Source organism: Taudactylus pleione, unplaced genomic scaffold (genome assembly GCF_031769625.1).
Source record: "Taudactylus pleione unplaced genomic scaffold, aTauple2 ptg001357l, whole genome shotgun sequence".
In the NCBI taxonomy this organism is placed as follows: domain Eukaryota; kingdom Metazoa; phylum Chordata; class Amphibia; order Anura; family Myobatrachidae; genus Taudactylus; species Taudactylus pleione.
In genome coordinates, this window is record NW_028285757.1 from 61,800 (window position 1) to 77,998 (window position 16,199).

General features: G+C 46.9%; 1 protein-coding gene across 1 annotated transcript in view; it reads left to right on the forward strand.

Annotated features, from left to right (window-relative positions):
* The window catches only part of LOC148443003 (complement C3-like), a gene marked incomplete at its 5' end in the record, with an annotated part of 121,860 nt that overhangs the window by 32,175 nt on the left and 73,486 nt on the right, over nucleotides 1-16,199 (forward strand). The window contains 2 exons of the mRNA XM_088463398.1: nucleotides 13,058-13,264; nucleotides 13,500-13,566. Of these exons, the coding sequence (XP_088319524.1) occupies nucleotides 13,058-13,264; nucleotides 13,500-13,566 (274 nt within the window). The remainder of the gene's footprint in view (nucleotides 1-13,057; nucleotides 13,265-13,499; nucleotides 13,567-16,199) is intronic.

The window sequence follows — 16,199 nt, forward strand, 5'->3', positions numbered from 1 at the left end:
CGTTAAAGGGTGCTGTAACCCCCAAAGTACACTCCAGTCCAAACCAAAAAAAAAATTATTTTCTGTGTTTGTGAATTGTGTGCGCAGTAGCCGCATGTGCATCAACAAAGTAGTGCCAAGCGTGCGCCTGTGTCATAAGTAAAGGGCCGGCTGGCTTGACAATTAAAGGGTGCTGTAACCCCCAAAGTACACTCCAGTCCAAACCAAAAAAAAAATTATTTTCTGTGTTTGTGAATTGTGTGCGCAGTAGCCGCACGTGCATCAACAAAGTAGTGCCAAGAGTGCGCCTGTGTCATAAGGGCCGGCTGGCTTGACCGTTAAAGGGTGCTGTAACCCCCAAAGTACACTCCAGTCCAAACCAAAAAAAAAATTATTTTCTGTGTTTAGCCGCACGTATATATCAAATCGATATAACATAAATGGAGGACCAAACTTTCTCCGATAAAAATAAAATAGAGAAAGATCAAGAACCACTTCCTCCTAGTGCTGAAGCTGCTGCCACTAGTCATGACATAGACGATAACATGCCATCAACGTCGTCTGCCAAGGCCGATGCCCAATGTCATAGTAGAGGGCACATACAATCCCAAATGGCAAAGTTCAGGAAAATGACCTTGAAAAAGACATTTAAATCAGCTGAAGAGAAACGTAAACTTGCCAATATGCCATTTACGACACGGAGTGGCAAGGAACGGCTAAGGTCGATCCCTAGTATGTTCATGACTAGTGGTTCAGCTTCACATGACGATGGAAGCCCTCCTCCCACTAAAAAAATCAAAAGAGTTAAGCTGGCAAAAGCACAGCGAAGAACTGTGCTTTCTAAGAAGATATCACAAATCCCCAAGGAGAGTCCAAGTGTGGTGGTGGTTGCGATGCCTGACCTTCCCAGCACTGGACGGGAAGAGGTGGCTCTTTCCACCATTTGCACGCCCCCTGCAAGTGCTGAAAGGAGCACCCACAGTCCACTTGCTGATATGCAAATTGAAGATGTCACTGTTGAAGTACAACAGGATGAGGATACTGGTGTAGCTGGCGCTGAGGAGGAAGTTGGCGAGGAGGATTCTGATGGTGATGTGGTTTGTTTAAATCAGGCTCCGGGGGAGACAGTTGTTGTCCGTGGGATGAAAAAGCCCATCACGGTCATGCCTGGGCAGAAGACCAAACATTCCACCTCTTTGGTCTGGCAATATTTCTATCCAAATCCGGACAACAACTGTCTTGCCATATGTACCATATGTAAAGGTGAAATAAGTAGGGGTAGGGACGTCAACCACCTAGGAACATCCTCCCTTATACGGCACCTGCAGCGCGTTCATAAAAAGTTACTGTCAAGTTCAGAAACTTTGGCTAAGACCGTAAGCAGTCCAGGGACACCTAAATCCCGTTGTCCTGTTGTATCCAAGCGCCTGCAAACCACACCGTCAACTCCCTCGTCAATTTCCTCCTTAGTCAGGATCGGAAGTAGTCCTGCAGGCCATGTCACTGGCATGACTGACTCTCCTATCCGGGATTCCTCTGGAGGATCCTGCATTGCTACGCCTACTGCTGCCGCTGCTGCTGTTGCTGCTGCTGGGAGTCGTTCATCATCCCAGAGAGGAAGTAGGAACACCACTACTTTTACTAAACAATTGACCCTCCAACAGTCCTTAGCGAGGAGGATGAAGTACGACAGCAGTCATCCTGAAGCAAAACGTATAACTGAGGCCTTGACTGCTATGTTGGTGTTAGACGTGCGTCCGGTATCCGCCATTAGTGCAGTGGGATTTAGACAATTGATGGAGGTAGTGTGTCCCCGGTTCCAAATCCCGTCTAGATTCCACTTCACTAGGCAGGCGATACCGAGACTGTACAGAAACGTCAGAAAAAGTGTCCTCAGTGTCCTGAAAAATGCCGTTGTACACAATGTCCACTTAACCACGGACATGTGGACAAGTGGAACAGGGCAGACTAAGGACTATATGACTGTGACAGCCCACTGGGTAGATGTATCACCTTACGCAGCAACAGCAGCAGCGTCACCAGTAGCAGCATCTCAGAAACGCCAGCTCGTTACAAGGCAGGCTACGCTGTGTATCACCGGTTTCAGTAAGAGGCACACCGCCGACAACCTCTTAGAGAAACTGAGGGAAATCATCGCCCAGTGGCTTACCCCACTTAGACTCTCCTGGGGATTTGTGATATCTGACAACGCCACCAATATTGTGCGGGCATTACATCTGGGCAAATTCCAGCACGTCCCATGTTTTGCTCACACAATAAACTTGGTGGTGCAGAATTTTCTGAAAAGCGACAGGGGCGTGCAGGAGACGCTTTGGGTGGCCCGAAAAATTTCTGGCCACTTTCGCCATTCAGCGACTGCGTGCCGAAGACTGGAGCGCCAGCAAACACTCTTGAACCTGCCCCGCCATCACCTGAAGCAAGAGGTTGTGACGCGGTGGAACTCAACCCTCTATATGCTTCAGAGGATGGAGGAGCAGCAAAAGGCCATACAAGCCTATACATCCACCTATGACATAGGCAAAGGAGGGGGTATGCACCTGACTCAAGCGCAGTGGAGAATGATTTCCGTGTTGTGCAAGGTTCTTCAGCCCTTCGAACTTGCCACACGTGAAGTCAGTTCAGACACTGCCAGCTTGAGTCAGGTCATTCCCCTCATCAGGCTTTTGCAGAAGCAGCTGGAGAAAGTGAAGGAGGAGCTAAGACGGAGCGATTCCGCTCGGCATGTGGGACTTGTGGATGAAGCCCTTCATTCGCTTTGCCAGGATTCCAGGGTGGTCAATCTGTTGAAATCAGACCACTACATTTTGGCCACCGTGCTTGATCCTAGGTTTAAAGCCTATGTGGTGTCTCTCTTTCTGGCCGACACAAGCCTGCAGAGGTGCAAAGACCTGCTGGTGAACACACTGTCAGCTGAAGCGGAACATGACACGTCAACGGCTCCTTCTTCATTTTCTCCCGCAACTGGGGCTGCCAGGAAAAAACTTAGGTATCCTAAGCAACCCGCTGGCGGTGATGCAGGGCAGGCAGGACCAAGTTTGGACATCTGGTCCGGACTGAAGGACCTGGCAACAATTTCTGACATGTCTACTGTCACTGCATATGATACTGTCACCATTGACAGAATGGTGGAGGATTACATCGGTGACAGCATCCAAGTAGGCATGTCAGACAGTCCATACCTGTACTGGCAGGAAAAAGAGGCAATTTGGAGGCCCCTGTACAAGCTGGCTCTATTTTACCTGAGTTGCCCCCCCTCCAGTGTGTACTCCGAAAGAGTGTTTAGTGCAGCCGGGAACCTTGTCAGCGAAAGGCGTAGGAGGTTGCTTCCACAGAATGTGGAGAAGATGATGTTCATCAAAATGAATTATCAGCTCTTCCAGGGAGACCAGCCTCCAGAAGGTACAGAGGGACCTGTGGTGGTGGATTCAAGTGGGGACGAGTTAATACTTTGTGAGGATGAGGATGTACACACTGAAGAGGGTGAGGAATCGGTGGATGAGGAGGATGAGGATGACATCTTGCCTCCGTAGAGCCAGTTTGTGCAGGGACACATTAATTGCCAGCTTGTTTTGTGGGGGCCCAAACGAACCAATCATTTCAGCCACAGTTGTGTGGCAGACCCTGGCGCTGAAATGATTGATTTGTTAAAGTGTGCATGTCCTGTTTATACAACATAAGGGTGGGTGGGAGGGCCCAAGGACAATTCCATCTTGCACTTCTTTTTTTTCTTTGCATTATGTACAGTTTGGGGCCTAGTTTTTCTAACTGCCATCCTGTCTGCCACTGCAGTGTCACTCCTAGATGGGTCACGTGTTTGTGCCGCCCACTCGTGTCGCTTAGCATAGTCATCCAGCTACCTCGGTGCAACCTTTTGGACATGAAAACACTATTGTGAGGTGTGAGGTGTTCAGAATAGACTGGAAATTAGTGGAAATTAAGGTTATTGAGGTTAATAATAGCATAGGAGCAGAGAAACCAACAAATTCTGTGATTTTAGCTGTTTTTATGCTTTTTAAAAAAAAAATACAGATCCAAAACACAAAACCCAGAACCCAAAACACGGAAGGGTGGTTTTGGCAAAACCAATCCAGATCCAAAACACGAAGAAAGATCCAGATCCAAAACCAAAACACAAAACACGAAAAGTGGCCGGTGCACACCCCTAGTAATAACACCAAATAGAATAACTTACAACCAAATAATGGAAATACTCATAAGCAATGACTGTTTTTGTTCAACTGTATTTGGGTTATCAAGGAATGACCAAGATATTTGAGCAAAGACAATGGTGTCTGTGTGGCTACAGATGTTTTCTATCCATTTAGAGAAGTTGGCAAGTTTATTGATGTTCCTTGCTGAGTGCTGATCATGTGCATGACCCACAGGCTAAAATTAAATTTAATTTTGAGGGACAAGATTATTTAACCAGGATGTAGGGGAGAATACGAAGACTTTTACAGAGGCATTCGCTGGTACATATGAGTTTTATTTTGCAATGCAACAAGATTTATTTAAATGGGAAGTAGGGGAGAATAAGTAGGATTGTATAGAGGCATTCTCTGGTTTATGCATCCTACTTGCCATTTCAGGTGTCCTTTCTTATATGAACTAGGTGATCAGCTTCAACATAGATGATTATGGCTGCTTGTGCCTGTCTATATTAATAACCTCCCACAAGCAAACTTCCACAGCTGAATATTGTCATTATTCAGATTGATAAATGTTTGTTGAAGGTTATTTTTTTATTCTTCTTTATTCAACTTAAAAATAAAGTGTAGAGTTAGTCACATACAGTATGGTGGGATGTATCCAAGTTAAAAATGTGGTCCCGCTGTGGACCCTATAAGTTTATGAGTGTATGAGTGTATGCAGACAGCTCTGGAAAGCATAACTTTCAGACCTTCTGCATGATTAGCAACACTATCTATAGATGCAGTTGCCTATAGAAGCCTACTGGCTCCTTTATGCAAAAATATTCATACTAGGGGTGAGCGGGTTCGGATTTCTGAAATCCGAACCCCCCCGAGCCCCCCCGATCCGAGTCCGATCCGAGTCAGGCTCGACTTTTCCCGCCTGACTCGGATCTGACATCGAGGCAAAACGTCATCATCCCGCCTTCCGAGTCTCGCGGGTTTTGGATCCTATATAAGGTACCCGCGTCGGCGCCATTTTCTCACTCGGCTGTGGACAGTGAAGAGGGAGGGTGGGAGTTAGTGCTGTGTAGTGTAGTGTAGTGTAGTGCTGCTGTTGTCCACTACTTCAAAGTCCATAGGGGCTGGCTGTGTTGTGCTGTGCTGCTGTTGTTAATAGGGGCTGTGTCCACTACTTCAAAGTCCATAGGGGCTGGCTGGACTGTGTTGTGCAGTCAGTTCCAAAGTCCTGTGCAGTGTCCCAGTCCTAAAGGGGTGCTGTAGTGTTGTCCAGGGGTGCTCCCCCCAAGTGCTAAAAAAATAATATATTTTCTGTGTTTGTGAATTGTGTGCGCAGTAGCCGCACGTGCATCAACAAAGTAGTGCCAAGCGTGCGCCTGTGTCATAAGTAAAGGGCCGGCTGGCTTGACCGTTAAGGGTGCTGTAACCCCCGAAAGTACACTCCAGTCCAAACCAAAAAAAAAATTATTTTCTGTGTTTGTGAATTGTGTGCGCAGTAGCCGCACGTGCATCAACAAAGTAGTGCCAAGCGTGCGCCTGTGTCATAAGTAAAGGGCCGGCTGGCTTGACCGTTAAGGGTGCTGTAACCCCCGAAAGTACACTCCAGTCCAAACCTAAAAAAAAATTATTTTCTGTGTTTGTGAATTGTGTGCGCAGTAGCCGCACGTGCATCAACAAAGTAGTGCCAAGCGTGCGCCTGTGTCATAAGTAAAGGGCCGGCTGGCTTGACCGTTAAAGGGTGCTGTAACCCCCGAAAGTACACTCCAGTCCAAACCAAAAAAAAATTATTTTCTGTGTTTGTGAATTGTGTGCGCAGTAGCCGCACGTGCATCAACAAAGTAGTGCCAAGCGTGCGCCTGTGTCATAAGTAAAGGGCCGGCTGGCTTGACCGTTAAAGGGTGCTGTAACCCCCGAAAGTACACTCCAGTCCAAACCAAAAAAAAATTATTTTCTGTGTTTGTTAATTGTGTGCGCAGTAGCCGCACGTGCATCAACAAAGTAGTGCCAAGCGTGCGCCTGTGTCATAAGTAAAGGGCCGGCTGGCTTGACCGTTAAGGGTGCTGTAACCCCCGAAAGTACACTCCAGTCCAAACCTAAAAAAAAATTATTTTCTGTGTTTGTGAATTGTGTGCGCAGTAGCCGCACGTGCATCAACAAAGTAGTGCCAAGAGTGCCCCTGTGTCATAAGTAAAGGGCCGGCTGGCTTGACCGTTAAGGGTGCTGTAACCCCCGAAAGTACACTCCAGTCCAAACCTAAAAAAAAATTATTTTCTGTGTTTGTGAATTGTGTGCGCAGTAGCCGCACGTGCATCAACAAAGTAGTGCCAAGCGTGCGCCTGTGTCATAAGTAAAGGGCCGGCTGGCTTGACCGTTAAGGGTGCTGTAACCCCCGAAAGTACACTCCAGTCCAAACCAAAAAAAAAATTATTTTCTGTGTTTGTGAATTGTGTGCGCAGTAGCCGCACGTGCATCAACAAAGTAGTGCCAAGCGTGCGCCTGTGTCATAAGTAAAGGGCCGGCTGGCTTGACCGTTAAAGGGTGCTGTAACCCCCGAAAGTACACTCCAGTCCAAACCAAAAAAAAATTATTTTCTGTGGTTGTGAATTGTGTGCGCAGTAGCCGCACGTGCATCAACAAAGTAGTGCCAAGCGTGCGCCTGTGTCATAAGTAAAGGGCCGGCTGGCTTGACCGTTAAGGGTGCTGTAACCCCCGAAAGTACACTCCAGTCCAAACCTAAAAAAAAATTATTTTCTGTGTTTGTGAATTGTGTGCGCAGTAGCCGCACGTGCATCAACAAAGTAGTGCCAAGAGTGCGCCTGTGTCATAAGTAAAGGGCCGGCTGGCTTGACCGTTAAAGGGTGCTGTAACCCCCGAAAGTACACTCCAGTCCAAACCAAAAAAAAATTATTTTCTGTGTTTGTGAATTGTGTGCGCAGTAGCCGCACGTGCATCAACAAAGTAGTGCCAAGCGTGCGCCTGTGTCATAAGTAAAGGGCCGGCTGGCTTGACCGTTAAAGGGTGCTGTAACCCCTGAAAGTACACTCCAGTCCAAACCAAAAAAAAATTATTTTCTGTGTTTGTGAATTGTGTGCGCAGTAGCCGCACGTGCATCAACAAAGTAGTGCCAAGCGTGCGCCTGTGTCATAAGTAAAGGGCCGGCTGGCTTGACCGTTAAGGGTGCTGTAACCCCCGAAAGTACACTCCAGTCCAAACCTAAAAAAAAATTATTTTCTGTGTTTGTGAATTGTGTGCGCAGTAGCCGCACGTGCATCAACAAAGTAGTGCCAAGAGTGCGCCTGTGTCATAAGTAAAGGGCCGGCTGGCTTGACCGTTAAAGGGTGCTGTAACCCCCGAAAGTACACTCCAGTCCAAACCAAAAAAAAATTATTTTCTGTGTTTGTGAATTGTGTGCGCAGTAGCCGCACGTGCATCAACAAAGTAGTGCCAAGCGTGCGCCTGTGTCATAAGTAAAGGGCCGGCTGGCTTGACCGTTAAAGGGTGCTGTAACCCCTGAAAGTACACTCCAGTCCAAACCAAAAAAAAATTATTTTCTGTGTTTGTGAATTGTGTGCGCAGTAGCCGCACGTGCATCAACAAAGTAGTGCCAAGCGTGCGCCTGTGTCATAAGTAAAGGGCCGGCTGGCTTGACCGTTAAGGGTGCTGTAACTCCCGAAAGTACACTCCAGTCCAAACCAAAAAAAAAATTATTTTCTGTGTTTGTGAATTGTGTGCGCAGTAGCCGCACGTGCATCAACAAAGTAGTGCCAAGCGTGCGCCTGTGTCATAAGTAAAGGGCCGGCTGGCTTGACCGTTAAGGGTGCTGTAACCCCCGAAAGTACACTCCAGTCCAAACCAAAAAAAAAATTATTTTCTGTGTTTGTGAATTGTGTGCGCAGTAGCCGCACGTGCATCAACAAAGTAGTGCCAAGCGTGCGCCTGTGTCATAAGTAAAGGGCCGGCTGGCTTGACCGTTAAAGGGTGCTGTAACCCCCGAAAGTACACTCCAGTCCAAACCAAAAAAAAATTATTTTCTGTGTTTGTGAATTGTGTGCGCAGTAGCCGCACGTGCATCAACAAAGTAGTGCCAAGCGTGCGCCTGTGTCATAAGTAAAGGGCCGGCTGGCTTGACCGTTAAAGGGTGCTGTAACCCCCAAAGTACACTCCAGTCCAAACCAAAAAAAAATTATTTTCTGTGTTTGTGAATTGTGTGCGCAGTAGCCGCACGTGCATCAACAAAGTAGTGCCAAGAGTGCGCCTGTGTCATAAGTAAAGGGCCGGCTGGCTTGACCGTTAAAGGGTGCTGTAACCCACAAAGTACACTCCAGTCCGAACCAAAAAAAAATTTATTTTCTGTGTTTAGCCGCACGTATATATCAAATCGATATAACATAAATGGAGGACCAAACTTTCTCCGATAAAAATAAAATAGAGAAAGATCAAGAACCACTTCCTCCTAGTGCTGAAGCTGCTGCCACTAGTCATGACATAGACGATAACATGCCATCAACGTCGTCTGCCAAGGCCGATGCCCAATGTCATAGTAGAGGGCACATACAATCCCAAATGGCAAAGTTCAGGAAAATGACCTTGAAAAAGACATTTAAATCAGCTGAAGAGAAACGTAAACTTGCCAATATGCCATTTACGACACGGAGTGGCAAGGAACGGCTAAGGTCGATCCCTAGTATGTTCATGACTAGTGGTTCAGCTTCACATGACGATGGAAGCACTCCTCCCACTAAAAAAATCAAAAGAGTTAAGCTGGCAAAAGCACAGCGAAGAACTGTGCTTTCTAAGAAGATATCACAAATCCCCAAAGAGAGTCCAAGTGTGGTGGTGGTTGCGATGCCTGACCTTCCCAGCACTGGACGGGAAGAGGTGGCTCTTTCCACCATTTGCACGCCCCCTGCAAGTGCTGAAAGGAGCACCCACAGTCCACTTGCTGATATGCAAATTGAAGATGTCACTGTTGAAGTACAACAGGATGAGGATACTGGTGTAGCTGGCGCTGAGGAGGAAGTTGGCGAGGAGGATTCTGATGGTGATGTGGTTTGTTTAAATCAGGCTCCGGGGGAGACAGTTGTTGTCCGTGGGATGAAAAAGCCCATCACGGTCATGCCTGGGCAGAAGACCAAACATTCCACCTCTTTGGTCTGGCAATATTTCTATCCAAATCCGGACAACAACTGTCTTGCCATATGTACCATATGTAAAGGTGAAATAAGTAGGGGTAGGGACGTCAACCACCTAGGAACATCCTCCCTTATACGGCACCTGCAGCGCGTTCATAAAAAGTTACTGTCAAGTTCAGAAACTTTGGCTCAGACCGTAAGCAGTCCAGGGACACCTAAATCCCGTTGTCCTGTTGTATCCAAGCGCCTGCAAACCACACCGTCAACTCCCTCCTCGTCAATTTCCTCCTTAGTCAGGATCGGAAGTAGTCCTGCAGGCCATATCACTGGCATGACTGACTCTCCTATCCGGGATTCCTCCAGAGGATCCTGCATTGCTACGCCTACTGCTGCCGCTGCTGCTGTTGCTGCTGCTGCTGGGAGTCGTTCATCATCCCAGAGAGGAAGTAGGAACACCACTACTTTTACTAAACAATTGACCCTCCAACAGTCCTTAGCGAGGAGGATGAAGTACGACAGCAGTCATCCTGAAGCAAAACGTATAACTGAGGCCTTGACTGCTATGTTGGTGTTAGACGTGCGTCCGGTATCCGCCATTAGTGCAGTGGGATTTAGACAATTGATGGAGGTAGTGTGTCCCCGGTTCCAAATCCCGTCTAGATTCCACTTCACTAGGCAGGCGATACCGAGACTGTACAGAAACGTCAGAAAAAGTGTCCTCAGTGTCCTGAAAAATGCCGTTGTACACAATGTCCACTTAACCACGGACATGTGGACAAGTGGAACAGGGCAGACTAAGGACTATATGACTGTGACAGCCCACTGGGTAGATGTATCACCTTACGCAGCAACAGCAGCAGCGTCACCAGTAGCAGCATCTCAGAAACGCCAGCTCGTTACAAGGCAGGCTACGCTGTGTATCACCGGTTTCAGTAAGAGGCACACCGCCGACAACCTCTTAGAGAAACTGAGGGAAATCATCGCCCAGTGGCTTACCCCACTTAGACTGGGGATTTGTGATATCTGACAACGCCACCAATATTGTGCGGGCATTACATCTGGGCAAATTCCAGCACGTCCCATGTTTTGCTCACACAATAAACTTGGTGGTGCAGAATTTTCTGAAAAGCGACAGGGGCGTGCAGGAGACGCTTTGGGTGGCCCGAAAAATTTCTGGCCACTTTCGCCATTCAGCGACTGCATGCCGAAGACTGGAGCGCCAGCAAACACTCTTGAACCTGCCCCGCCATCACCTGAAGCAAGAGGTTGTGACGCGGTGGAACTCAACCCTCTATATGCTTCAGAGGATGGAGGAGCAGCAAAAGGCCATACAAGCCTATACATCCACCTATGACATAGGCAAAGGAGGGGGTATGCACCTGACTCAAGCGCAGTGGAGAATGATTTCCGTGTTGTGCAAGGTTCTTCAGCCCTTCGAACTTGCCACACGTGAAGTCAGTTCAGACACTGCCAGCTTGAGTCAGGTCATTCCCCTCATCAGGCTTTTGCAGAAGCAGCTGGAGAAAGTGAAGGAGGAGCTAAGACGGAGCGATTCCGCTCGGCATGTGGGACTTGTGGATGAAGCCCTTCATTCGCTTTGCCAGGATTCCAGGGTGGTCAATCTGTTGAAATCAGACCACTACATTTTGGCCACCGTGCTCGATCCTAGGTTTAAAGCCTATGTGGTGTCTCTCTTTCCGGCCGACACAAGCCTGCAGAGGTGCAAAGACCTGCTGGTGAACACACTGTCAGCTGAAGCGGAACGTGACACGTCAACGGCTCCTTCTTCATTTTCTCCCGCAACTGGGGCTGCCAGGAAAAAACTTAGGTATCCTAAGCAACCCGCTGGCGGTGATGCAGGGCAGGCAGGACCAAGTTTGGACATCTGGTCCGGACTGAAGGACCTGGCAACAATTTCTGACATGTCTACTGTCACTGCATATGATACTGTCACCATTGACAGAATGGTGGAGGATTACATCGGTGACAGCATCCAAGTAGGCATGTCAGACAGTCCATACCTGTACTGGCAGGAAAAAGAGGCAATTTGGAGGCCCCTGTACAAACTGGCTCTATTTTACCTGAGTTGCCCCCCCTCCAGTGTGTACTCCGAAAGAGTGTTTAGTGCAGCCGGGAACCTTGTCAGCGAAAGGCGTAGGAGGTTGCTTCCACAGAATGTGGAGAAGATGATGTTCATCAAAATGAATTATCAGCTCTTCCAGGGAGACCAGCCTCCAGAAGGTACAGAGGGACCTGTGGTGGTGGATTCAAGTGGGGACGAGTTAATACTTTGTGAGGATGAGGATGTACACACTGAAGAGGGTGAGGAATCGGTGGATGAGGAGGATGAGGATGACATCTTGCCTCCGTAGAGCCAGTTTGTGCAGGGACACATTAATTGCCAGCTTGTTTTGTGGGGGCCCAAACGAACCAATCATTTCAGCCACAGTTGTGTGGCAGACCCTGGCGCTGAAATGATTGATTTGTTAAAGTGTGCATGTCCTGTTTATACAACATAAGGGTGGGTGGGAGGGCCCAAGGACAATTCCATCTTGCACCTCTTTTTTTCTTTGCATTATGTACAGTTTGGGGCCTAGTTTTTCTAACTGCCATCTTGCCTGCCACTGCAGTGTCACTCCTAGATGGGTCACGTGTTTGTGCCGCCCACTCGTGTCGCTTAGCATAGTCATCCAGCTACCTCGGTGCAACCTTTTGGACATAAAAACACTATTGTGAGGTGTGAGGTGTTCAGAATAGACTGGAAATGAGTGGAAATTAAGGTTATTGAGGTTAATAATAGCATAGGAGCAGAAAAACCTACAAATTCTGTGATTTTAGCTGTTTTTATGCTTTTTTTCAAAAAAATACAGATCCAAAACACAAAACCCAGAACCCAAAACACGGAAGGGTGGTTTTGGCAAAACCAATCCAGATCCAAAACACGAAGAAAGATCCAGATCCAAAACCAAAACACAAAACACGAAAAGTGGCCGGTGCACACCCCTAATTCATACCCATGAAAGTTGTGTCATGCACAGGCCAAGGCCGCACATGTGCACCAGGACTCCTGGGTCATAAACCCAGAAGTATTCTCAAAGCAAGAGACAACTCTTAAGTTTACCTACATAACAGTGATAAAGCAGGTAAAATAGGGACAGGTGTATCAGGTACTGCAATTTGTTTGTGATACATTCCACCCTTATTTGCATGTATATTGATAATTTTTTATCACCGGTATGAATTAATATTTACCTGCCGGGACAACTTCTGTGATATAGATCTGTCTTGGCGATGAAGTGACTTTAGGGTTTATGACCCGGGCCAATTGGCATATGAGTATATCACAGCTCCATAGAAATCTGTGGTGTTTGCTGAAACTTATGATATCAGCTGCAGGTCTTTTTCATACCTATGGGGATACATATGTATTGTAGAAGACCTTTGAAAAATGCCATTTCACTATTCAAAGATTGATACATATAGACACATTGCAGCTCCATAGAATTTTATGGGGACTTCAAAGGGCCTGGGGTCCATATCAGATATATTTATCATCTTTAGTAGATATGGTAAGCCATTCAGCATGTATTGCAGTAAACTTCCAAAAACAGCAGTTTATGGTAGTTTTACCGCACTTTTACTAATGATACATCCCCTCCATACGCTCTTAAAAATTACAGTGAATGCTTACTTTACAAAAGTCATGTTTGCCGAAATAAATGTTTTCAATCATATTTAAAAAAGAGATATCACTTATGCCTGTCTTTGGTGTAGGTGCGAGTAGAGTGGACTTATAATGAAGAGTTCTGCAGTCTCTCCACTGCTAAAAAGAATTTCCGCCAAGAGGTTACCGTTCAACCGGAATCATCACTGGCTGTCCCTTTTATCCTTGTGCCCCTGACCCTGGGCAAACATGATGTGGAGGTGAAGGCATATGATCGTTTTGTCGATGATGGTGTCAAGAAGAAGCTGAAGGTCGTGGTGAGTAATAGATATGGCTGTGATGCTCTTTTGCTTTTGGGATATACCGTAGTATCACTAAGAAGTACTAAAGTAACAAGCAATAATTATTAGAGTTAATTTTAAACCTATTTAAATGTCTTGTCTTGCTAATAGAGTACAAGTGATCAGCAATCATCATATCTCAGTCATCATCATCTCAGCTTTGTAGTCTCCACTAGTTATCTCAGTTGCATAAATCTTCTTTCTGTTTCAGCCGGAAGGAAAACTTGTAACAGTGACTTTGAAATCAGTAGTATTGGAGCCAGAAGTAAAAGGCAAAGGTCTGTATTTTAAATCACTTTAAGTTTACATAATTGTATATAATTATTTAAGTAAAAAACTGTATTGTTATAATTGCATAATACTGATCTAATAGTTTCTGACAGTTGATTAAAAAATAATTTAGTGCACAAAACAGCTAGGTTCTTCACCAATGCTCCTATATGTACCACCCAGCAAATATCACTGTGTAATCCCCAGTCATACTCAGGCCCGCCAAGAGCTGCGCTAGACCCGGGTAAAAGGGGCATCGCCTAATAGCGGGAGGCGTGGCCACGCCCCGTTAAGTAAAAAGAAAACCTTTCCAGTGCTGCAAAGCGCAAAGTGGTGGGTGTGCTGGTGAGGGGGTACAGTGAGCCCCCTCAGCCCGGCGCATAACCAGTGGGGGTCGCGATCAGCTTGATCGCTCCCCCCACAGGCATAGTAGACTGCTGTGGCTGTTTCTTAGCAGTCGCAAGAAGTTTCCCAGTGCATCCCAGTACACAGCAGTGTGTGCTGGGCTGCTGTGATGTAAGATGGGGGGGTGGTGCCAGACCTGGGCCCCCGCTGGACCCTTCCAGCAAGCCCGGGTCTGGGTAATTAGTACCTGCTCCTTACCCTCTTGGCACCCCTGGTCATACTCGAATGCGGTGCTTCCACAGACTAGAGGCTTGATTCATACTTGCACATTAACTGCATGCAATGCTGATATTATTATTGGATATTATTATTTATTTTATTTATTAACAGTTTCTGATATAGCGCAGCAAATTCCGTCGTGCTTTACAATTTGAATCAACATTAACATGTTACTGGGTTGTAAAAGACATACATACATAAAAGACATACATAAGGGTAAGAGGGCCCTGCTCGCAAGCTTACAATCTATAGGGAAATAGGTGTTGATACACAAGGATAGGTGCTACATATTGCAAATTGGTCCAGCCCGATTGCAAATGTTCTTTGTGGGCTGTATAATCCAATCACACTGGAAAGTTGGCCTAGAGTTAGGAGGATGTTAAATTGAAGAAAGAGAAGATGTGATAGGTGTTTACTATAGGAAGAGAGTTAGATAGGGAGCTATAAAAGGTTAGGTGGGTGGTCCTGGAATCGGATAAGCGTGTCTGAAGAGGTGAGTTTTTCAGAGAACACTTGAATGTTTGAAAACTAGTGTAAAGTTTTATTGTGCGTGGTAGGCCATGCCACAGGGTGGATGCAGCCCAAAAAAAGTCCTGTTACCATGCATGGGAACAAGTAATGCGCGGGGATGAGAGACGCAGATCTGGTGCAGAGCGGAGATGTCAGGTTGGAAGATATTTTGAGATAAGTGAAGAGATGTATGTCGGTGTGGTTTGGTTAATAGCTTTATGTGTGAGTGTAAGTATTTTAAATTGAATACGGTAGAAGACAGGCAGCCAATGGAGGGACTGACAGAGTGGATCAGCAGACACTGAATGTTTGGTGAGAAAGATCAACCTCGCAGCTGCATTCAAAATGGATTGTAGTGGGGAGAGAGCCTGTTTTTGGGAAGACCAATAAGGAGACTATTGCAATAGTCAATGCAGGAAATAATGAGTGCATATATTAGAGTTTTTGCAGTGTCTTGCGTAGGATATGGTAAAATTTTGGCTATGTTTTTTAGATGTATGTAACAGGATTTAGAGACAGATTGAATGTGGGGAACAAAATGTGGGGAACAAAAGACACCTAGGCAGCGAGATTGTGGGGTAGGGTTGATTGTCGAGTTATCAACAGTAATAGAGATATCAGGTTGGTAACTACTATTGGCCGGTGGAAATATTGCACAGCGATTTGCCCCCAAAGGTGTACAAGCGACCCGTTCCGGCTTCACTGGCGGCGCAGTTCACGGACATGTCTTCGGATGACGGAGATATCCATGAAGACTCTGACTCGGATGCCGGGCCCAGGAGGTGGAGGCTAAGTCCTCCATTAATGTGCCGGCATTGGTTTGGGCGGTGCGGGCCATCCTTCATATAGAGGAGGATGCGCCGGCTCCCAGGTCAAAGTACCCTAATTTTAAAAAGGCCAAAGTAGCTTCGACTGTTTTTCCCCTGTCCGACCAGTTGACGGATCATATGGTGGGGGCCTGGCAGTTGCCCAGCAAGAGATTCCAACCGCAGAAACGGTTGGCTTCCAACTATCCTTTTCCTGAGGCTCATTGCAGGAAATGGGAAACTCAGCCTGCGGTGGATTCCCATGTCACCCGCTTAATTAAAAGCGCTACGTTGCCTTTACCACCTATCTCCTCCCTGAAGGATCCTACGGACAGGAAAGTGGAGACTTGTTTAAAGTCTATCTACTCTCTCTCTGGGGCTGTGGCCCGTCCGTCCATGGCCATCTCTTGGGTGGCCATTGAGAGCTGGGCCAACGCTTTGGAGGATACCTTTCTGGATGATGCTCCAGAGATCCAGAGGGCGTTGATAGGACAAATGAGGGATGTGGCTTCCTACATTGGGGAAGCATCGTTGGATGCAAGCCTGTTGACCTCTAGGGTGTTGGCTGCAGCTGTGTCGGCGCATCGGTCCTTGTGGCTGCAGTCTTGGAGAGCTGACGCAGACTCCAAAAAGGGCCTGGAGGCCTTACCTTTTAATGGAGAGTTGCTTTTTGGTCCAGACTTGGACAAAATAGTGGATAC